Source organism: Lepisma saccharinum, chromosome 25 (genome assembly GCF_977018435.1).
Source record: "Lepisma saccharinum chromosome 25, izLepSacc3.1, whole genome shotgun sequence".
NCBI lineage: Eukaryota > Metazoa > Arthropoda > Insecta > Zygentoma > Lepismatidae > Lepisma > Lepisma saccharinum.
Window position 1 is genome coordinate 16,693,699 of NC_139253.1, and position 24,900 is coordinate 16,718,598.

Genomic DNA, 24,900 nt, shown 5'->3' on the forward strand with positions numbered 1-24,900 from the left:
TCTAAATTACCTGTACATTCATTCCCACTAATCATAAACTTGCATTTCTCTCGTCTCAATCTGTTCTTAAGATTGGTAACATCCTCCTAGCAGACGAATTACGTGTCAGCAGCAAATTTGACGCTTATTCTTACTGCTGACACGTGCGTGGCAGCAGACTCGGCCATGAATCATTGAGCGGATTAAAAAAAAGAACGAAATGAACAAGAATCCAGATCAAAGGCATGTTGTTGTGGGGGGAGGGTAGGGTGGAGATAAAAACGTCTAATGACCGGTAACACTTTTGAAAAAGTCACGCCACGCCACTGCAGGTGACGTCAGAACGCAATGTTGCTCTAATGTTGTGCGATAAGGGAGATCAGAATCCATCAGCGAGCAACATTACTGGACTGGCAACAGGGGATATATGATCTGTCCTGGCAACATTCATTTTATTTAAACAGCGCGGAAAAAATAAGTAATGGATCAACAGGATCAGTTTATGTAGTATGTAATACAATAGTGTATGTTTTGTGACAAGTAAGCTACACATCTCTGGAGGTAAGCATAAGTAAAAATATTTTCACAACAGTGAAATTAATACTTACGATTTTCGAGGGACTTAGCGTCTTTATTCAGGATAGTATTTTTTGTCTGAAAGATTTGCCGAAACTTTTCCTCTTCCATCAGTTTAAATGTCCTTAAAGAATATTATTTGTAATGAAATTTTATCTAGGTGTGCCTTAAAAATCTCACATTACGTGTAGATAGCTGAATATTCCCAAGTGTATACATTGTTACACGTAGAGGGGAGCCTTGACCGATTGTATCCCCCTCGAAAATTATATCGAATTGTTTTTTCGATGTTTTATATGATATAAAATATGTCCAGGTTACGGAAACCACAAATAACGGAGATATTTGATCCAAAAGTACAACACCTCACATATTGGAGTACTTTCACAATTTATTATTCGCATGCTGCAAACGTAAACCGGTTGTATGAACGCTCAAACAGCGAAGGAATATGTGCAAGTGATAACGCCACCAAACTTAGCACTCTAAATGTAATAAAAACAAGGAAAATTGCTATCAGCATCACACCTAACCATCTTCACTTTTATTTTGATTTCGTGAGTTTTGTCATTTTGTGTTTTATTTTACTTGTAATACATTTTAATATAAGAAGGCTTATATTCAATGTAAATTTATTGACGTTTGACATTAATATTAAAGAAACTGTATTCGGTAAGTAATTTCTCCTGTAAATTTGAAGAAATCCGTTTGTCCGATACGAAAAATTTACCAACAGGGGTACTAATCTGATATTCCCCGGACAGATTTTTACCTTAATATTTTGTGTTTGTGAACCAGTGTTTCGGAGTGTCGTGTTAGGTGTAGTTTTTCAGATTTTCACTTGTGGAGAGTTTACGGTCTGTGCTGCTTCAGGCTAAAGTAACAGAGATAATTTACTTTGCCATAACACATCTCCATGATCTAAAAGCAACAGCAAAAAACATATACTTTATAAACCATGCAAAAATTTTCACTTTTTTGCGCAGGTACAGGTTAAAGGTACCGCCCTTTTATGATTAAGTTTTGAAGAGAGGAAAGTAAGAGGTTTTAGCTTACATTTGCACTTGCTGTGATATAATTTTAATAGAAATGGCAGCAGAAGAACAGTCAAGTAAATAGTAGTCACATCTAGATCACCTAGCATTGAACAAAATTTATTTTTTGGTCATTTAGATAACATGCTGGATCAGGTAACTCACACTCAAAGTAGATTACTTTTAATAGGAGACATGAATATAGACGTATTAAAATCGGATGCAATAAGTAAATGATATCTAAATATTCTAAGATAAATGAGTCCACAAGAATTACGGGAACATCGGAAACATTTGGAATGCTGTAGTATTACACACCTTAATCTCACATCATGCTGGCCATCATAGTCCAAATTAATGCAAACTTAATGAAGGACTATTAGAGCATTTTAAGTGGAAAAAGACAAATGAAGGAACAAAATCTACAGCATTTAATGTTTTTATTACAGAGAGAACAGTGGGTGGAGGTATCTCAATATACTGATCCGGATAGCATCTGGAACTCTTTCATTAGTACCCTGACCCACTACCTTAATATAGTTTGCCCAATAGTAAAAGTGAAACAAAACTATAGAAATAACAAAATACCTGAAAGTAACAAACTTATAGAATTAAAAAAAAAGTGAGAGAAGAATATGACAAATTTAAGAAAACAAAATTAGTTATTCATTCACAGAAATATAAAGGATTGAATAAAAAGTATAAAAATGAGGTTAAACAAAACAAATATTCTTTGTAAACAGATTGTAAATGCAGAAAATAATATGGAATATTGTGAACTAACAGAGGAATGCAAACACAAAAGATAATATTGAAAATATAATACCCCGGCCGGTTCAAATCCGGGAACTTTTCTAACGTTGGAAGTGGCCCCGGCATCCACCCAGCGTCGAATAACATGGGTACCTGGGGGAAACCCTGGGGGGTAAAGACGGTCAGGGGCATGATGCTGATCACATCACCCCACTCATGAACGGATCAAGAAAGTGTGGGGCGTTACCCCCACACCCCCTATACACCTTCATGGCGTGGTGCTAAGCACAGGGGAACACTTTGCTTTTTTTTTTTACTAGAAAAAGGAGTGGAAGTATCAAATCCAGTGGATATTTGTAATACATTCAATAACTACTTCATAAACTCAACTAAAACAGAGTGTAATTTAAATCAATTTTCAAATCATTGTGTAAATATATTGCAAACAGTATATATCTACCAGAAGTGAACTACAGTTTGTCATAAAGAGCAAAAAATCTGCTGGGCCTGATGAATGGTCACCACAACTAGTAAAATACTGTGCCTCATGCATAGTTGAACTGTTATTGCATGCAGTAAATACATTAGAAGTGGAATATTTCCAAATGATAATACCCATACATAAAAAAGACTCAAATAATAGAATAAATGGTACTAATCTGATATTCCCCGGACAGATTTCTTCATTTTTACAGAAGAAACTACTTACGGTAATAAATTCCTATAGCATTGTCGAACATCTGGAAGGTGTTTTGTGTGATGTAACGGGCTTCTTCAAATTTAAAAGTTTGGGGGCAGCTGACTCCGGCCAATTTCTAACATGCCCTTAACAGGGACTCTATAGATAAAGCCAGGGAGCCGGAGCGGAGGAGGGGCCACGTTAGCGGTTGGGGGTGGTAGGTCAATTACCCCAGGGGTGGAGCCCAGATTTGGTGGGAAATTTGAACTCAAAAATTTCAAACAAAAATATTTTGTTAGTTTAAATTTCCCACCGATTCCACGACGAAAAACGTGAATACACCTTATAGAATGTTCCGTGAAGCAGATGTCAAAAATTGACAAAACGAAGAAGTTATAGGTGTCCGGGGAATATCGGATTTTTACCGAATAAATTTCTGTAATATATATAATATAATAAACAATTCTCAACATGGATTCCAAAATAATAAATCAGTGAATACGGCTATAGGTCAATTTCTTGAGTATGCAACGGAAATATTGGAAAGGCGTAAAGTGGCAAATACAGTCTTTCTAGATCTGTCAAAGTATTCGACAGTGTAAACCACAAAGCGCTCATGAATAAGCTTTTTAATTATGGGATAAGAGGAAATCCATTTAATCTAATTCAATCATATTTTCTAGATAGAAATCAAGGTAAATGTTTACTATCCTTCGGACACCTATAACTTCTGAGTTTCGTCAATTTTTGTCATTTGTACTTACCTATCTGCTTCGCGGATCATTTTTTAACGTGTATTCACTTTTTTGATCATTTTTTTTTAAAAAAAGGTGTTTTTGTAACTGAAGAACGTACGTTTCCGCAAATGGTTTGTGGGGCTATGTGTAAATGGTTCGTGGAGCTATGCATCAATGGTTGAATTTCCGCTATGAAACATTCCCACATCACACAAAACACCTTCCAGATGTTAGACATTACTAGAGGAACTTATTACGGTAAGTAGTTTCTTCTGTAGAAATGAAGAAATCTGTCCGAAGGATAGTAAACTAGTACCAAAATCAATACACACAAATACAATATGTGATAGATAATATATAAACGATTTACAATTCAGATAAGAAATGTGTTGAAAGAGAAGTACCACAAGGGTCAGTTTTAGGGCCTTTATTATTTATGTTGTATATCAATGATATACCTGATCTTGCACACAGTAAAATCATCAACTATGCTGACGATACAACATTAATATGTGGTGGTAAAAAGCAAATACACTAGAAATTAATACGTATCTTGCTGTAAATCAGCTAGTGCAGTATCTTCATTCTGATGAACTACTCACAAATAATGATAAGACTAAATTTTTAACCTTTAATTCTGGATCAAAAGTTGAATATGAAGCACTGGCAACTTCCATACAAGACGTAAATATTGAATCAGAACATTCAGTGAAATTTCTGGGGGTAACAATACATAGTAAACTTGCATGGGATGAACATATAGACAGTATCTGTAACAAAATATTGTCAAATTTCTCTCAAAATATAACGTACCCGAAATCAAAACAAGCATATATTATGGTCTTATATACCCGTACATTGAGTGTGGCATAGTGATTTGGGGAGGGGGCCTCATTGTAGTACTGAGAGAATACTTAAACTACAGAAGCGTGCTCTCAGAATAATGTATAAATTGGGTTATAATTCACCATGTTGGCAGATATTCAAAGAAAAAGGCATAATGGCTATCTATTCCTTATATGTATACAAGACCATCTTATATGTCCTAAGTACTTGTCAAATTATAAAAAAATAAAGAAGTACATAGATATAATACCAGACAAAAAGCAGATTTTCACAGGAAAACACAGGAAACTTAACGTAACCAAGTCAGCTCCGACAAATGCTTGTACCATATTCTACAATAAATTACCAGACAGCATAAAGTTAATCCCTCAGAAAAATATTCAAATCAAAGCTATAAAAACGTATTTAACTTGTAGAGCTCTGTACAATGTAAGTGAGTATATGGAAGAATAAAATAGCCTATAATACTTGACTATTTCTCACTTCAAAGTTATGTATGATAACATTTTTTTCATATTTTTTACAAACTGTAAAATAATTTTGATGTATTCTAACATATGTAATCACTAGGGGCTTGCGTATTTAGTTTTTGACGAAAAACGAAATGTGAAAAACCACATTGTAGTGTTAATTTTTCATTTTTTTGAAAGGTGTGAGATGAATTTTGTGACCATGTTTTGTCACGAAATAATGCGAAATGAACTGCAAAAAGCGAAATTAACTCTTAAACACGAAATTTAGGGTTTATTCACCGATGCGACACCTTCTGAGGTCTGAATTATCCTGATAGTTATGCAATTCCTGGAAAATTGATTAATTCTGCTGTTAATATTGGAGAAGCAAAAATGGACTCTTTTACACAGAAATAAACTTAATACTCTGATAAAAAAAGAAAAAAAATGTGCTATTAGAAGTAAAATGTTAATTTTATCTAATAAGTGTAGTTTTTAAATCAAATTTAGGATTATTCACAATTTTAAAACCAAAATGTCTTTTTATATACCACTTTTCATCCAATTTTTCACTGCTATAACACCGATATTTTATTTTATTTGCTGCTTTTGAACCTGAAATCGACTCTGTTTTTGTACCGAAATTTTGCTTTTTTATTTACCAAAAATATGTGCCTCTAATAATTACTAGAACTGTTGAAACGTTTGTGTGTTGATATATGTAATTGTAAATGAATTGACCTGTTCAACATCATGTACAGTATGATCTAGAAAGGGAAAATAAATGAATGAATGTTCTCCATTGATAATAGGCTACATTCCATTGAAATTACGAGTTCCATGTTACCACAGGATGTAAAGATACTAGGCAGCTGTGACAAAAAGGCATTATTACACTTGCTTGTACTTCATATGAATTGTCATAAAGTTATATTGGGGCTGTTTACCCACTGTACGCCCTCGAGAATTACATTGAAACTTTTTTTTAATCGACAGATTTCAATGTTTTATGTAATGTAAAAGTGGTTCCAGCGTTAGGAAAGCACAAATAACTCAGATATTTGATCCCAAACAATGGTCTACGTAAGTTAAAACCTGCAATTTCAAGGTATTTTTGCTGCTTGTATGTACACTAAAATAGCGGAATAACATGCCGAAAAAAAACTATCACTACCTATCCTAACCTAAACTACGTAAAATTATACCTGCTGTTGTGGGAAGTTGTTTTGGGTGTTATATTCACGTGCGTGAAGCCTTTGGGCTGTTCTGCTTCATAATAAAGTAACGTGCTAATGTAACAGACGTGCTTTATTTCACAATAACACATTTCCGAGGGCTATAATCAACTGAAAACGTTCATAAACCATGCAAGATATTTCACTTCCTCTAGGGGTTTCAGAGGGTCAAGGGTACCATTATATTTCTTGCCTGAAGGGTATCTGGACTGAACCGGACCTAGAGTTCTGTGCCTCGATCGGAGATTGAACTTGCATTAATCTTTTTATGTAATAAATTACATTATTATGAAATGCAATAGATTCCTTTTCCATACTTTTTAGAGTATTCATACATCATCTGACCGTATGAATAATTGTAACCTGCACAATTTGCAGGTGCCTACCATGTTCCAATGTTTACGAAACTGAGATATTGTCCACTTGCATACAAACAACAAGTTTTTATTTTACACTTTTAAAATGAATCATTTGTATTCTAATGTTTTATCTTGCAGATTGTCATTTTTTTTTATTTGTACATGTTTTAAAATCAGTATCATGATTGATCTACTTGATAAACTTAAACATGTTTGCTGTTTATTGGTTTTAATTTTATAATGATTGGTAAGATAAGTACTGTATCATGTTTTGTTGTAAGGATACGTAACTGTTTCTTCTGTTTTCCAGCAATGAATTTCACACAACTTGAGCCACAGAAGGAAAACATTCAACCCCTTAAAAGTGGCCGAAAGGCAAAAGATTTGAGTGTTGCTTTGCATGCTGATATGGACCATGAATTGCACCATAAACTCTCAGAAGAGAGACAGTAAGTTGTTCAGTATTGAACCTCACTGTATTAATTTCATAAAGTATGTGATTATGCAATATTTCCTTACATAACTTTTTCTCCGTGATGAAGCTTACGAGCAGTGGTGAATTTTGAGGTAACAATCAGTAAGCTGAATACTTGTGGTGTCTACTTGCTTGTCGATCCATATTAAATTTTGATATTTCAGAAGCTGCTACACTCAAACACAATGTTTGGTGGCCTAATCAAATCTGAAATAATGGCTCGGTGTAGCAAATTATAACAATTGTTCCATCTACCTGAAGCTGCATAAATTTCATATTGAAACCTGCTTTCTGATGCAGGGGCAGGAAGTGTGTTTGCCTTTTTCAATTTTTTTAAAACAAATGTGACAAAGAACAAAGTAGGAGAATACAATATCAATCTAACTTAACATGCCTAACCTTTTTGAATAGAGATATTTTTGCAGCTTAAAAAAAATATGTATACACATAATGGCTGGTCCAATGTTTTCAACAACATTTTGCCTGCACAGTTCAAGACATTTCACGCTGGCCGGAAAATAGTGTAAATTTTTGAACTGTGTGAAAATGGGAGTAAAAGAAAACTTAGTCCATGAGCATGAGTGTCTGCACATTTGCAGGCAGTCTTTTCTTCACCTGTTATTGTACTTAATGTCCCTTTGATACTGCTGCCAAAACAGTTTTTATGGAGTTCACAAATTATGGTTTCTTTTATCTTGATCAATTTGTTATTGTACAATGTTGACATCTTAGGTAGGATTCATGTCACTTTCTGATGTAGTTATTAAACTCTACATGAGCGTCCCATTCTTTTGGCGGGCAAAATCAAATGGTATTTCTTCTCATATGGCATATGTAAGGAACTCTGTTGTTTTTTTAAATTAGACAGTGCCACTACAAAGCCACATTGTGGCAGTCTTATAACATTTTGTTCCGTGGGACCATGGAGAGTAAATGTAAAACTGGAGTTTGACTGTGTCTTGAACATAAAATTTGTACAAGAAAGATTCAGTAAATTGTCATTGTCTCCCAATTATGTGCATTTAGCCTTGTAGCAAATTTTTATGAAGTACAGATGTGAATAGTTTAATGAGCCCTCTGGAACCATGGGGTTGGGTGTGTGTTGTTTTATGTACCATTCATCCAGAAAGTAATTGATTTAATGCTCCTTATCTTTCAGAAAATTTGAGATGATATTAAGAACGTACGAAGGGGATGATCCACTGGCACCTTGGCACGAATATATTTTGTGGACCGAGCAGAATTTTCCAAAATGTGGGAAGGAAGGAAATGTTACAGATCTGCTAGAGAAGTGCATCATGAAATTTAAAAGTACAGAGATTTACAAGCAAGATGCCAGATTCTTGAAGATCTGGTTAAAATATGTAAGTCAATTAGCATTTTAATGTGTTCTTCTTCTTTTTGATCTAGCTGAGGCTTGAACATCTTGCACTTGTGGAGGATAGTGAGCTCTTCATGTGATGTCAGCTTAGCCACTTGACTTGAGAAGTAAAGAGTATTATTGACGAAGGCTACCTTCTTTTTACAGAACCTCCCGTTTCTTTTGCCATGGTTACAAACACACACTGCAGAAAGGCAACCAATGAAGTCACGTGCATTGCTCACTCCCTTCTTTACACATGTAAAATTCGGTGTTTCCACGTTGCAAATTTAGAGGTTTTCCGATTAATTTCGAAGGTCCACTGCCTTCTGAAGCAGCAGCAGCAGCAGAACCTGCCAGGCACCGCCTTGGAATGCAGTCAGACAGTGGAAACCAGAATAGCTTCCAGCAGAACGCACAGCAGACAACACAAACCGAGAAACATGCACCAGCAGATGAGAGAAAATGGAACTTCTGCTGCCTGGGAATGTTTTGCTTTAGACTGAATGGACCTCTTTTCCTTGTCACGTCAGTCTAAAAACTCCCTTAGATACATGGCATTCAGAATTAAATATCAGCCACAAGTGTGCAACTTTTGATGCAAGAGTGGTACATGCTTACATGAAAGCCCAACAAAGTTCAACTTTCTAAAAAAAAAAAAGTGTCGTCTTGTACTTGAAAACAAAAATTTTGTTTTTTCAGTCGTAGGCTTTTATTGCCTGATCTGTAGTGAACAAAACGAGGTAGAATTTGTAACTCTAGCATTTGTAGGTTCCTCGATATAAACTTGTATTTAAAAACTTGTCCAATTTTAAATATCCCACTGAAAACAAATTCCCATGTTCCGCAACACGGGAAAGTCAGCCCCAGTGATTATGTATTAAATGACTAAAATGCCCAATATCGGCATTTGTAGCAATTGACTAGTATCTCTGTATCTGTTCAGCATAGTGTTTAGTTCACAGTGGTGATGATTGTGTATTAGTTTTATATATAGTAATACTTAAGACTGTCCACCACCGTAGTCCTGCAATTTATTACAATGTAAATTTATGAAGATGCAGTTCTAAAAAAGAAACTTTTCAATCGAATAAGGTAAGCAGTTTTCAAAAAGTTACATATAATATACAGCCCCGTACTGTGGCCATGTGGTCTAAGGCATCATGCTTTGGGCTCTGGCTATGGGAAGCGTGCAGGTTCGAGTCTCCTGGGAGAAGGATAAGAACTTTTCTCCTGAGATATTGACTGGTGGCCATCATGAGGAAATTTGAGAGCTATGAATGAGCAGCGTAATTCAGACATGGAAACCTGCAACAACAACTGGGGGTTCGTCGTGCTGACCACACATCACCTCGTACCAGGTTGGATAGAACTCGGCAGGTAGGAGTGAGGCCAGCAGTCAGTAGGACCCTGGCCCTCGTGGGATGTTGCACCACGAGTTATTATTAATACTTAAGACTCAATATTTAACCTGTATTTAAAAAATAACATGATTTGCCAATGGTGCATTTTCAGGCTTGCACAAATGTATCTTCAAGTGAATTCTATCATATTATGGAAGGACATGGCATAGGAACCGAGTTAGCTGAATTCTACAGAGAGTGGGCCCATTTGTTTGAAAGGAAAGGGGATGTCAAGAAGGCTGATGAAGTTTTCAGAAAAGGGCTTCAAAGAAATGCTACCCCTATTGAAACTCTGCAGCAGGCCTACAGGTAAGTACATCTTATGTGCAGTTGGGTTTTGTATTTTTCGTTGTTTTAAAGAAATGATACTAAATACATTGCGGATTTGACATTGCTTTTGTGTGTCTTTAGGTTAATTGTGATGATTAGATAAAATCTGAAAATGACTGATTATACAAAGGTCGTTCAAGGTTGACCAAGACTTTCGTGCGTAAAATATTAATGACTCAATGTAGCGCTGCATTACTTCGGCAGGACAGACCATGATTCCTTGCGAGTAACCATGATCCTTTGCGACGCATTTGGCATGCACACTAGTGTAAACGAAGATGGTGGCAAGTTGTGTATCTGTTGCTGTGGAACGACGGTGTATAATAAAATTTCTCGTGAAGGAGGTGAAATCTGCTGAAATTTGGCGTAGACTGCAAGCACAGTATGGTGAACAAACACGGTCATGGGCAAGAGTGTGCAAATGGTTAGGGTTACCAGGCATCCGTTTTTTTCCGGACATGTCCTACATTTTAGCCTTATGTCCGGCATCCAGGAGGAATTTGAAAATTATCATAAATGTCCTACATTTTGAGTGTAACATAATATTGATTGTGAAAATCGTGTTTCAGTTGAACAAAGATAAATCATGCAAGTTATGGACTGCACTCTCAAATTCAATACTGAAATTTAATTTAATGTAGTTATTGCCCAAAAGGAAAATAAAAGTTTCTGCTAGAAAAAAACTGGAAGCAATTAATAAACAAGCTTATTGGGCCACATTATGATGTCACTTTTCAATGCCTGAGAACATTTCTGGACTTGGGGTTTATACTGATGGAACAAGGTATTTCCCATTCTTATTCAATATTTTGATTGTAACGCAGGGCCCCTATGGGTTGTATAGAGAACAAAGATGTTGAACTAAAAAATACTCAAGATGAAACTTCTGGAACCATTTCAAATTACGGTAATTTCTGAATATTTGTTTGCCCTTCCAGGTCATAATGAGAGAGTACTTTCATTACCATCAGCACAATGGAGTCATCGGAGATTTTTTTTTTTTCAAAAAGTCCTAAAATGTTTGGTACTGGGGTTCAAAGAGTTTGATTGTTTAGTCTCTCATAAATATATTTTGACTAAACCTGACATTTTGATCAAAATTGGCTCCTCTGAGAAGTACGAGTTAAAACATGTGTAGTGAAAAGTGTATTGTTTAGTATTGTTCACAAATTTGGAAAATTTGCATTTAAGAAATCATATTTTTTGAAGGTGAAAAGTGTAAATTTTACATTAACTTCTAACGTGTTCTAGAAATGTGTATTATTTATTGTGCATGTTTTGTGTCCTACATTTTGACTTAAAGTCCTACATTTTGGGACATTATGTCCTACTTTTTCCTTTTAGCGATCTGGTAACCCTACGAATTGTGTCATAAGGCAGTAATCAGAACGCTACATTTTAAAAGTAGCTTCACTACAGCTACAGCTACTATTCCAAAATGTAGCTTCGCTACAGCTACAACTACATTTACCAAAAAGTAGCTCTCTACGCTACTCCTGTTCGCTATTCGCTACTTTTTGCACTATTTCTGCATAAAAAAATGAAAACAACCATATGAGTATTAAAAAAATCCCCTACTACTGGTAAATAGATTCTGTTATTTATTATCATAATTCCAGTCATTCGATAATTTTGATAGCAGTGTTACTTCAGTTACTTATTTTTACTATAGTTTTGAGAATACCATTGCTATGCAAGTGGCATATCAATTCAAATTTGATATATGAATATTTCAGTTAGGGTGTTACCCAAATTAATTATTACAACTATACACAAATCAAATTTGGTAGGATTACGTATTTATGTTCACATCAACATATTTTTCTTCAGAATAAATATTTCATTTTTTATAGACTGATATGAAGTCCGCATTATGAATGAAAAGTACCTGGAGTCCTTTGACTACAAAAGGGCCCGAGGTTCGATACCCAGCGGAGGCACATAGTGGTTAGGATCCAGTGTCAATCAGCTTATCTATGCATAAAATGGACTGAAAACAAAAACTAGGAAAGACGCCAAGTTGGGAGGATGAGATCCTCCTGCTCCTCCATTCCCCACACTGCTCATCATTCATCATTCTTCCTTGTTCTCACAATTAGCCGAAAGTGGCAGAAAGCGACTATAGATAAGAGAATAATTAAATAAACCATTCATCCTGATTGTCATGATTGAGAGAAGTGGAAGAATAGATGAGGAAGTGAACAGAAGAGGACAAATGGGTGGTGGACTATATCAAAGCATTCAAAGATTAATATGGAACAGGGATGTACCTATGAAATGCAAGAAGGTAATATATAACACATACTATGTGCCGATAATTATGTATGGAGCAGAGACTTGGACAATGACAGAGAGAGACAAAAGAAAGATGCAGGCAGTGGAGATTAAATTTTTATGAAGTATATTGGGAAGACTAGAAGGGACAGAATAAGGAATGAGGAGATCCGACAGACAGTGGGTGTGGTGAAGCTTCATCACAGGATAGATCAGGCACAGATGAGATGGTTCGGACACATGAAGAGGATGGATGCAGAAAGACTACCAGTAAGAGCTTACAATGCACAAGGAGTTGGAATAAGGCCAAGGGGGAGACCAAGATGTCAGTGGAAAGTGGAGAGTGTTAGGAGAAGAGGACAAGATTGGAACACCCTGGTAAGAGAGGAGTGGTGAAAGACCAGGAAAAAATGGAGAGGCTTGACTTCTATGTCGACCCAGCCAGAGGCAGGAAACAGTGAAGGATGATGATGATGATGTCATGATTAGCAAAAGTTACAGAAAAGTGACGCAAAAGTAGGAGAAATACATAAATTTGAAAACTATGTATATTAACTAAAGAATAGTTTCTGCAGGAAAGTCAGTAACCGTACATACTTTTTGCAATATGATAAAATTATTGAGGAAACTGTCATGTAAACTTGAGTGTTCTAAACATATTGTAATTTTAAAATTTGTGAACAAATACTATCGCGAAAATAATTGTAATTCCAGAAACTCTTATCATTCTTGTAACAATAATTTCTTGCTGGTGGGATTCTATATACTGACGATGATCAATGCTGTTAATGTACTGAGCCTTTTATTGCTGGCACTATTCCCTTGTCAGTGCAGTGGATAATCCATCGCTCATTTTGGCACTGCAAGTTGTGTCTTACACAGCAATTAATGACATTTTGGTGTCTCTTACACCATGAATATCCACAGGATTTGTTCGGGACTGATGCAAACGAGGCACTTTTTTCCAGTGGTGCAGCAAACGAGGCATGTTTCTCCCCAAAATTGCGATGCAGCTAAAAAAACGTAGCTGTTAGCGGGAATATATTCATATACGTATGTCAGTTAGTTATCTGGATATCTGAATTATTCAGATACTATTTACATAAATTACACAGATATCTATAATCTACAATCTAAATAATCTGTATCTCCATGTAATAATGTCTTTATGAACCCCCTGCAAAATTAAGGGTTATTGTCGATTTTTTCTGACGCTGTTGCCACATTCAAAATTCACCTCAAAATGCTGAGAAAAAATGTAGCTGTAGCGAAATTTTTGCTACAACTACAGGAATTTTGCAGCTTCGCTACCACTACAACTACAATTTTCAAAATGTAGCGTCGCTACAGCTACAAATTTTGTAGCTAGCTACAGTAGCGACGCTACAAGTAGCTCACTACTTCTGACCACTGCATAAGGGTTTCCCTTCACCCAAAGAAAGCAAAGCGCTGCCGTCTTCTGGTAAGATTTGGGACATGAAAGGTGTTATCCATGTGGATTTTTTGGAGAAGGGTGCCACAATTAATGCCCAGTATTACTAAACTGCTTCACGGTGCTGTACGTGGGGCCATTCGGAAGAAAAGAGCTGGAATGTTGTCGAAACATGTCATTCTTCTTCATGACAATGCCAGGCCACACACAGTCCATTTGACTCAACACTGGCCAGCTTGCACCGGGAGGTTTTGCCACACAGTCCTTACAGTCCAGATTTAGCCCCCAGTGGTTTTCGCTTGTTTGGGGCTCTTGAAGAGCATTTGGGCAGGATGCACTTCCAGACAGATGAGAAACTCAAGAATGCTATCCTGCAGTGGTTACGACATCAATGTACTTTTTTCTACGCCAAAGGCATCAAGGAACTTCCACAACGATGGCAACAGTGTCTGGATGTTCAGGGGGAATGCTTTGAAAAACTGACATAGTTTGGTGCTTCTATGTATGTATATTTCCTGTCTAGAAATAACAGGCTTGGTCAACCTTGAACGACCCTTGTATAAGAACAGCAATGCCCAGGTTGGGACTCAATACCAGCACCTTTTGTGAACTAACATCTGTGATGACCCGATTTCTTCAATGCTTTATTACTAATAATTTTTAGAAGATTAAAATAAATATTATAAATTAATTAACTCATTATAGAAACATGTAACACATACATTGATCATGTAATGACTTTCCATATATATATTTTTTAATTGTTTGTGCTATTTTATACACCTTAATTCAACCCCATAGATGTACCAACATTTTCTTAATGCTGTTACATCTAAGTTAAAGTAATGACAATAAAAGTTAGTAAAAGTATAAAAGTAGTTATCATAGATACATATTTGAAAAATATCCGCCTGGGTAGTTTCAGCCAACACCCATCTATTTTATTTCCATATATCTATGTGTAATGGTAAGGTAGACTAAACTACATTTTTACATGGAGATGATGACTATATCTTAAATCGCCTAGTTTACCATGGTCGATGGACACTTTCACTTCGGGAGAAATAAGAAGAAGGCTGCTGGCGTTTACTGTTTACTAAGGCTAAACAAAGAATAATAGGAGAAGGGTAGGTGACTGAGAGATGCACCAGCACTTACCTATGCTTCCTGGCGGCGGCACGAGCTGCTACAGGACACCCTTCACTTACATAGTAGCTAGTCTCGCTGTACTTTGTAACCTCCTATGCAAGTCAGAGCATTCCAGGAGACAGAGTTAACTGGATGTGAAGTACACCAGGAATCAAACTTTCTGCACCCACATCCCTAGCCATCTAATATATTCACTTACAACACCTTGGTGACAATGAAGTTCGACCAGAGAGGTATACGTGATTAAATGCACAGAGGCATAGGCGGTGGAATGGGTGACCCGCAGAAGTGACGCTTGTGTGTAAGAGGAGGCATGTGAGCAGGGAAGAATCGTGATCCCAGCATGTTGCACCCAAGGTCACGTAAAGAACGAAAACGGGGAACTATACACGTGACATTGAACTTCGACCAGGCACCAGACCCATACGGAAAATTCCAGATAGTGGCACATTCGACGGAAACATGACGTCACGGACACGATAAGGGAGTCCACCGTATATAAGCACGTGCTGTGCACCGAGGAACCGCAGTGCATCATCACCATGGCCAGGGGCAAACCTATTGACAACACCGTGAGGAGAAGAGTGGTGGAGTTGCAACGGGATGGACTCAGTGAACGGGAAATAGGGTGCCAACTGAACTTACCCAAGTCAACCGTCCACTGCATCATCAAACACCACCAAAATACGGGTACTACAGAGCCAGGTAAGGCCCTGGTCGTAAACGCCTGCTGAGCGTACGTGACCTACGGATATTTAGGTGCTATATCCAGACCAACAATCATGTTTCTGTGGCCGAATTACGACTGTGGACTCGAGAACGCTTTCACATTGAATTGTCAACCAGAACCATTCGCCGTTACCTACAGCGATGCGGTTACCGAGTGTACAAGGCGAAACGTAAACCCTTCCTTTCCATGTTGAACAAAGGCAATCGACTACGGTGTTCACGAATGTACCGGGGATGGACATTTCGGCAGTGGAACAGGGTTTTGTGCACGGACGAATCCATTTTCAATGTTGTGTACGGGAAAATACGGAAAACAGTCATTTGTAGGAAGGAGGAACAGAATGAAGCAAAATGTTATGCACATCGGGTACAGAAACCTGCGCCAGTGATGGTATGGGGATGCATGACAGCATCTGGGGTTGGCCCACTACAAGTCTGTGAGGGCATTGTGAATGCACACGCCTATACACGCATACTGGAGCGGCATCTTCCCACAGTGCGAAGGCACCTGTTCCACAGGCGGCGTCTCATCTTTCAACACGACAATGCCAGGCCTCATACAGCACGGCTGACAAGAGAATGGTTGACTCGCCATCACGTGCGAACTCTTCCATGGCCACCATCGAGTCCCGACCTCTCGCCCATTGAGAATGTGTGGTGTGTTCTTAAGCGACGTGTGCAACAGAGGGGACCCACGACAGTGGCTGCTCTTATCGCCTGCCTGCAGGAGGAATGGCACCGCATCGATGTGGATAACCTTGAACGACTCGTCCGCAGCATGCCCCAATGCATTGCCACAGTTATTCACCGACGGGGCGGGGTCACACCATGGTAAACAGGATCCCCTCTAACAGTGGTCGAACTTCAATGTCACGTGTAGATGGACGAAAATGTTTTATTTTGTGTGGACACCATACATTGCTGCGTTGCAGCGGAAATTTATGTTTTCCTTTGTTCCATGTAGCCTGCTGAATAAAATATGTTCAGCATATGCATGTGTTCTCCTTCTTTCACAACGCACTCCTATATTTGTGACTGGTCGAACTTGATTGTCACTAAGGTTGTAAGTTTCAGTTTCACTGCATCTCAAACTTCCAGTGGCGCAACTTGGTCGGAAATGAGTTCTAGGGGGGCAAACATTGACGGCCAAGTGTACCTGCAGGGGTAGGGTTACCAGATCGCTGTAAGGGAAATGTAGAACATTTAAGTCACAATGTAGGACACAACACATTCTCAATAAATAATACATATTTCTATAGAACATGTTAGAAAGTAGTTGAAAAATGACACTTTTCAGTTTTTAAAAAATTAATTCTCAATGAATTTTTAAATGCAAAATTTCAAAACTTGCAATTACTAATCAATGTACCTCTTACTACTTGATTTAAGTGGTACTTCTCAGAGGAGACAATTTTTATCAAAATTTCAGGTTTAGCCACACTATATATTTATGTTAGAGTGGACAGTCAAACTCTTTGAAATTATAGGGACCAATACCAAACATTTTACAGACTTTATGAAAAAATAATTTCTCTTGTGAGTCTGTTGTGCTGATGGTAATGAAAGTACTCACCGTAATATAAAATGGTTCCAGAAGTTTCATCTTGGGTAGTTTTTAGTTCAATAACAGGGTGCCTACCAAAATAATACATCCAGAAATCTTGATTTTTCTGGACTTTTCTAGACCCCTACTTTGGTAAAGTAGGAAATTAGTAATTAAGAAAATAAATATTTATTTAATGAAAATCCCTAGCAAAGGGCCAGTTAAGAAGAAAACTGAAGCTGAATTTAAGAAGAGAATTAGATCTGCTATTTTGTTTTAATTCATCCTGAACTGTGTTTGGCAGACAAGCGAGGCTTTGGCATCTGGACTCACAGCCAGTATAATCTTATGTCGGGCTTGTGTCGGTTGTCCCTATTTGTTTATGACTATCCATTCATCTATCTTATCTTACCACCATCCATCCTCATCTTCGCGATTAGCCAAAGAGACAGAAAAAAGTGAAGTAAAATAAACTAAATCAACCAATCAATAGCAAAAATTCTTTACCACACGAATAATTTATTGCCTTTTTATTGACTCCTTGACCTACTTGTTAATTTTTTACTTTTTCTTGACTTCCATGTATTTCTTGACTGGCAGACACCCTGAATAACTTTGTTCTCTATACCCCTGACTTACAATCAAATTATACTGAATATTGAATAAGAAAGGGCAACACCTTGTTCCATCAGTATAAACCCTAAGGCAAGAAATTCTGCTCAGGCATTGAACAGTGACGTTATCAGAAAGTCGTCCCAAAACTTTGTTCATTAATTGCTTCCGTTTTCCTGTTTGTTTAATAGCAGGACAAACTTTTTTCTTCTTGTGCAATGTCTGAATCAAAATTAATTTCACTATTGAGTTTGGAAGTGCAGTCCATAGACTTGTAACTTGCATGATTCTTTTCTGTTACGTATTTTCCTAATTAATATGGGACGCTCAAAATGTAGGACATTTATGATATTTTTGAAATTACCCCCAGATGCCGGACATAAGGCTAAAATGTAGGACATGTCCAGGGAAAACCAGACGTCTGGTAACCCTATGCAGGGGGCAATTACCGCCCACAACTTCAAATTTTATGCAAATAAATATACTTTTCGTAAAATTTTTTTAGTCTTATCAAGTTCATAATCGTAGCTAGGGAACGGTGAAAGACGGCCCTGGGTGCTAAACGATCTAAATGAAAATAAGATATAAAATTGATTGATTGATTTTTTTTAAAGTCTACTTTATGCACAGAAAGGCTAATTGAGACTGGGCCTATAGGTTAAAGTGGGTTCCGAACCACTATGTGCCTCCACTGGGTATGCATCCCTTGATCACAAGGTGACGATGTTACCATTACACCATCGGGGAGATACAAAAGTTGTAAATGATATAGATGCCATGGCGTTCCATGAAATTATTTGCTCACTATTAAATTAATATTGTTTTCAGCATGCAAAATTATTGGATCCAAAAATTTTCTTGCTCGCTTTGCTTGCAAGAAAAATAAAACTAGTTAATTGATTTTGTTTTCAATGCATGAATAATTGTTTGGAGGAAAGGGAGCGTGCATATTTCAGAGACAATTTATGCAATTTTTGCTGTTGGTTTATTGTGTGATTGATGATTGGTTTATTGTGTGATTGATGAATTTGGTTGTGTAATGTATTTAAGTAATATATGCTGTATATAATATTTATTAAAGAAACTTTGAATATGTACACAATTTAGTGTCCACGTTGCATATATGTGAAACATATCGTGCATGAAAGTTATGTTAATGTAAAAAAAAGAATTATAGTTGGAATGCATTTATCAAGCATTTTCTGTCTTTCAAAAGTAGTTTATGTACTTGTTTTCCGTTATTAATGTGAAATTGAACGTGTTAAAAAGATAATACAAGTCATTTGTTCAAACACAAATGCTTTAGCACAAACTTCTACCCCCTTTTTTGCTTAATTTACGAGAATAATAACATCTTTGATACTACCACTACTAATATTAATAATAATGTTGGTCCTGGGTTCGAATCCCGGCTTGGACATGGATGTTTGCGAGTATCCATTCATAATTTTCATCATGCCATCACTGATCCCCATCTTCGCAAATTAGCCAAAAGTGGTACAAGAAGCGAAGTAAAATAAAGCAAATCAATAATAATGTTATAATAACATTATTATTATTGCTACGTTTATCCTGATACCCCTCCCCCCCGACAATAATTCGTGGTTGTGCCTCTGCTCACTTCACTATCCATATTTCAGGCCCCCTACCACAAACAAATTATGGTTATGTGTGTACAACTGGCCTTCGAGTGTATACCGCTCGTTTTGCCTGTTCGAGCAAAGAAGTTCTCAATTCTGTCCACTATCTAGCATTGTCCGTATGAACTATTTGACACAGAAGCGAAATCCTCTTCCTGCAGCACTCTAGTCTACAATAGAGCATCAATTTTAAAGTTCAGTTTGCTGCGGTGGCTCAGTCGGTAACGCGTCTGACTACCATGCTAAAGGTCCCAGGTTCGATCCCCGGCCGGTTCAAATCCGGGAACTTTTCTAACGATGGAAGTGGCCCAGGCACCCACCCAGCGTTGAATAACATGGGTACCTGGGGGAAACCCTTGGGGGTAAAGGTGGTTTTAGGCATGATGCTGATCACATCACCCCCACTCACAACTGGATCAAGAAAGTGTGGGGCGTTACCCCCCGCCCCCTATATGCCTTCATGGCATGGTGCTATGCACAAGGGAGCACTTTACCTTTTTTTTTTACCTTTAGCTGTTCCATAGTTTACTTTATTAAAGAAAACGAATATGTTATAAAAGATTACCTTTTTACATGGATGGAAGTACAGTGGGCTTGATAATTCGAGGCGGTCAAGAACAATATTACCTTGAATTACAATAAACTTGGACTATATGGAATGCTGTAACCCAATAGAACAAAGAGGTAAAAGAAAAATATTTAAACAATATTGAACCTACACTTTAAAAGAAAGTGCCTTCTGTTTCAGGATGTTGCATCAGTTTTCCATACTCAAATCCACTTATCAGAAGAAAACTTGAATTATATGGAATACTGATTATCAAGGCTTTATGTAGATGCTTTTTCCATTCCCCTAAAACCTATACACGCTAAAACTAATTGTGTACATATATATGATTCAACCATAATATCAGTATTGCTTTCATTATTCAGAAATTTCCAGTACAGACTTGCAACTCGAATTAAAGGAACTGTTGAAGACTTAGATGAGGAGCAAGACGCAACCATTGAGAGGCGGCCTTTTGGAGTGTTATCTACTAAAGAGGATGATGTAAAGGTTGGAAGTGTGAGAATCCCTAAGGACAATGTGAGTCCACTTCAAGGGTTAAAAGTACATCAGGTGAAATCCAACAAGAATAACAACAATGCTGCATTCCAGATATTTGTAAGTTTACCTTGTTGCTCTATTTTAGTGCATCAGTACATCTCCTGCTTGTGCTTAATTTAATGAATTAGTGACATTAGCCTGCAAAATTGACCTATTTTACTCTTTCAAATTTAAAAAAAATAATTTAGATTTATTTAAGGCCGTACTAAAGGCAATTTTGTGGTAATTTTTTGATAACAGATGGCAGCATCGTTTGGCATGGCAACTGAGTGCCATGTTGTCAGATCTCGACGTAAATATTACCAAAGTAGATAAATACAGGTTGGTCGATTAGGGTGCTCGATGTGAGGTGACGCCATATTGGTTAGAGGAGTTAGTGGATTAAAAAAATAGTAAATCAAGGAAATTGGTAATCATCAGATTTTAGTTATATGTTATTAGAGAAATAAGCAATATATCATCAGTGGAAGGTAGTAATAGTCGAAATATTAATATAAAATCTGTTCTTTTATATTAAGTATTTATTTTAATATTTAGAAAGCAGAGAAGAAATTACAATAATAAGTGTAGTTAATTCAAACATGAAACAGGCCAAGTGAAAACATTGTGAATTCGTTTGAAGCAAATGTTGCGTTGACTGTACACTTCATTTTGTATGACAGTACTTTCTACCTTTGACCGGAAACTTTATACTCTGTCTCTACTATCTCTGCTTCAACAAGGCTGCATATAGCGGCAGAGAAGGTTGAGGGGGGAATCGAGTAGGCAGAGCGATGCAGTACACGATGCTTCGAAAGCTAGTAACTTCAGCTTCTATCCCCCGTTCCCTCTCACGTGTTCATTGGTAGAGCCGTCTCGCGTCACTAGTTGTGCAGAGACGTTTCCATTCTCTTGCTCCAGTGAAGTTGTTTTCTTGTGTATGGAGTGACCATTCAAAATATTTTTGGGTAGAACGCAATGCACTGTGCTTTCATTGTTGAAATGCCATTTACAAGATATTATTTTCCGCACTCTGTATTAGTAAAATAACTTAAAGATAAAACAGATTTTCAATTGTTGAAAATTGTTGAAAAATGCTTAAAATTGGTAATGTTAATTTTTCCACAAGGCCGTAAATTTCAGTTTCTTAATGTAATTTTGTTACAGAATTCCAATTCTAATTGATAACAAAAAGTGTTCCATTTTCTCAGGATGATGATAAGACCTAATTATATTTTAGTTTATAATATTTTTGGGAATATTAAAATCTGCAAAAGTTCTTATTCGCAATATTGGAAGAAAACTGAAAATGAAAATTAAAGCTCAACTTACTATACTATAAGAAAATTATTTATTTGAGGACCTTGAATTGATATCTTAAGTCCTTTTTATGCACAGATAGGCTAATCAGGACTGGACCTACAGTTTAAAGTGGGATCCTAACCACTTTGCAATGTGCCTCCACCTAATCAAGTTCCGAGCCGTAGTTAGGGGATGCCGAACGATGTAAATGAAAAATGTTGTAAAACAGAGAATGCCGTGGCATCCTGTGACATTATTTGTGGCCAGTGGCCACATGCATTACCCCTTGGACTGAAGCCAATTCTAGGGTGGCAAACATTGAAATGAAAAAAAGCAAGGCTAGCAGAATCTAAGAGTAGCAGGAGAAAATGATACTCAAGATTGAATTAGTTTTCATATATTTCTTGCATTTTTCTTCCAGACGGACAAGAGTACCTGTGGGGGGCACAGAGGGGCAATTGCTCCCCTCAAGTTCAAATTTTATGCAAATAAAACTGAATTTAGCAAAATTTTCTTGCTCGCTTCGCTTGCATTTTCTCCTTTTCTTACAGTCTCATTAAGTTCAGAGCCATAGCTAGGGGGCGGCAGGAGTCTGACCTGGGCACCAAATGGTCTAAATGAAAAAAGTTATAAAAGAGAGAATGCCATGGTGCCCTGTGAAATTATTTGCTCCCCATTAAATAAATATTGTTTTAAGTTTGCAAAAATTGTATCTGAAAATTTTCTTGCTAGCTTCGCTCTTAGTTCTTTTCTATAATGTATTATAAATTACTAGAGAGAGAGAGAGAGAGAGAGAGAGAGAGAGAGAAGAGAAGACAGAGAAGTAAGACCAATTGTGTACTTCAGACTGTTGTTGCTAAACAGTTTTGTTTTAAATGTACGAAAATCGTTTTGAGAAAAAGGAGCACATAAATGTGAGAGACAATTTATATCCTATGTAAAAAAGGAATTATATTCGTCATTTTGTCTCAAAAATGCAGTTGGTGTGCTTGTTCTCCGTTATTAGCTAATGTGAAATTGAACATGTTGAAAAAATACCAGACAAAGATGGCAATAATAATAATGTCATTATCATTAATATTCCTATTATTATTATTGGCACGTTTATCCTCCTGGTACTTGTCTCCCCCCCAGACAAAAATTCATGGTTCTGTCTCTGCCTCTTCCATGTATCGAACCTCTTGAGTACAAGGCGACGACGTTACCACTACGCCATTGGGGCGGCCTTTATTGGAAAACCGGGAATAAAGGTAAACGAGCAGCACAGTGATTATTTGTTTCATACTACTTAAGTACAATTTTACACACGTTGCCTCCACACAATGCCCAAAGTCCTGTTCCACAGTTCTTCACAAGTTATACTGGTTTGTTCTGCAGCTGTCTTTGGAAGTAACAGTAACATTTTCGAGTAATAGTAACTGTAAACTACTTACGTTATGAAATTAGTACCTGAAATTCAGATATTTTTGCACCTAACTAGTAAATAAATTGAAAGTTAGTTGTCCAATCCTGTTCACATAAAGTGTCACTCTTTATAGGGTCGAACAGTTGCAGTATGTTCCACTTGATCTGAACACAAGTGTACAATCACTATTTTTTCGCATAGAAAGGAATTTTCTTCTGTTCCATTTTTACAATTTGTTGAATCATATGTTCGCCTGATGAATTAGTGATTATTGAAATCGTGAGACCACGAGAACAATCCTATTTATTGCCAAGAACCAGAATGTGTGTATTACAAGCGTATTTTAATTAGAATAATTTTGACATACGGCTATATAATCTCAAACAATCCTCATTGGTATACCACAGTTCAACAGTGAATAATATATTGTTTGCGTAACAAAAATACAATAAAATACTATTTTTTCATCTTTTAAGTAAAAGATGTGGATTTTATTGCCTCTTTATTTACATATAAAATATATTAACTTAATTATAATTATATGGTTGATTGATTTAGTTTATTTTCCTAGGCTTTTCTGCCATTTTTGTCTAATCTCAAAGATGAGAATGAGTGATAATATGATGAAACTTTTGAAGGATCATATACAAAGAAAGACCATGCCGGGATTCGAACCAGAGACTCCTAGCATCGTAATGCGCTGTTCTAACCACTCCAACACGGAGACCAGCAGTTATAATTATATATGAAACTAATGCTAAGTTGTAGTGGTCATCTGTGATGAAATAAATATCGCGCTTGCATTTCATGTTCTGAACTACGTCTTACAAGATATGACTAATCTAGAATAAAGTAATTGTAATAGTAACTAAATTAGATACGTTTTAAAGGAACAGGAATTATAACCGAATTAATTTCTCAAGTAATTAGCTTTGAATTACTTTTGAAAAGTAACTTTCCAATCACTGTTGATATCTTAGAGTTCAGCATTACACAGATAAGAATTGTGAGAGAAGTTTTATAAGATACAATATGTTAATAATTACCATTAGATAAAAATTCAAATCATTCAAAGATCATCGCACGAAGGGACTACTAAAACTATATTTTCTGGATATATGTATAAATTCACATTAACATTTTTGTTTCAATGTAAATTCATTCTCCTTCTTTCTCATCCTGCAAAACATTATGTCGTTCTCTCATATGAGGGTCACTATTTATATTTTGAGCCTAACAATGAAAAAACAGGAATTTGGCATTGAAAACTGCTTTATTGTTTTTCGAAGTATTCCCCTTTATGGTCAATACACTTTTGCATTCGTTCGAACCATTTGTCAAAGCAGTTTTTCCAATCTTCTTGAGACACCTCCATAATATGGTTTTTGAAGGCATCAACGGCATCTTCCGCCGACGAAAATCGTTGTCCACGCAATTTATTCTTGACATTCGGGAACAAGAAGAAGTCATTGGGTGCCAAATCAGGACTGTACAGCGGATGACCCATCA

General features: G+C 36.7%; 1 protein-coding gene across 1 annotated transcript in view; it reads left to right on the forward strand.

Annotated features, from left to right (window-relative positions):
- The first annotated feature begins 398 nt into the window (after positions 1–398).
- Positions 399–24,900, forward strand: part of LOC145978654 (mitotic checkpoint serine/threonine-protein kinase BUB1-like) — a 64,185-nt gene continuing 39,683 nt past the window's right edge. Inside the window, exons 1-5 of the mRNA XM_083111417.1 lie at positions 399–540; positions 6,961–7,099; positions 8,285–8,489; positions 10,001–10,197; positions 20,531–20,762. Coding sequence (XP_082967543.1) covers positions 6,963–7,099; positions 8,285–8,489; positions 10,001–10,197; positions 20,531–20,762 — 771 coding nt within the window. The 5' untranslated portion in view covers positions 399–540; positions 6,961–6,962. The remainder of the gene's footprint in view (positions 541–6,960; positions 7,100–8,284; positions 8,490–10,000; positions 10,198–20,530; positions 20,763–24,900) is intronic.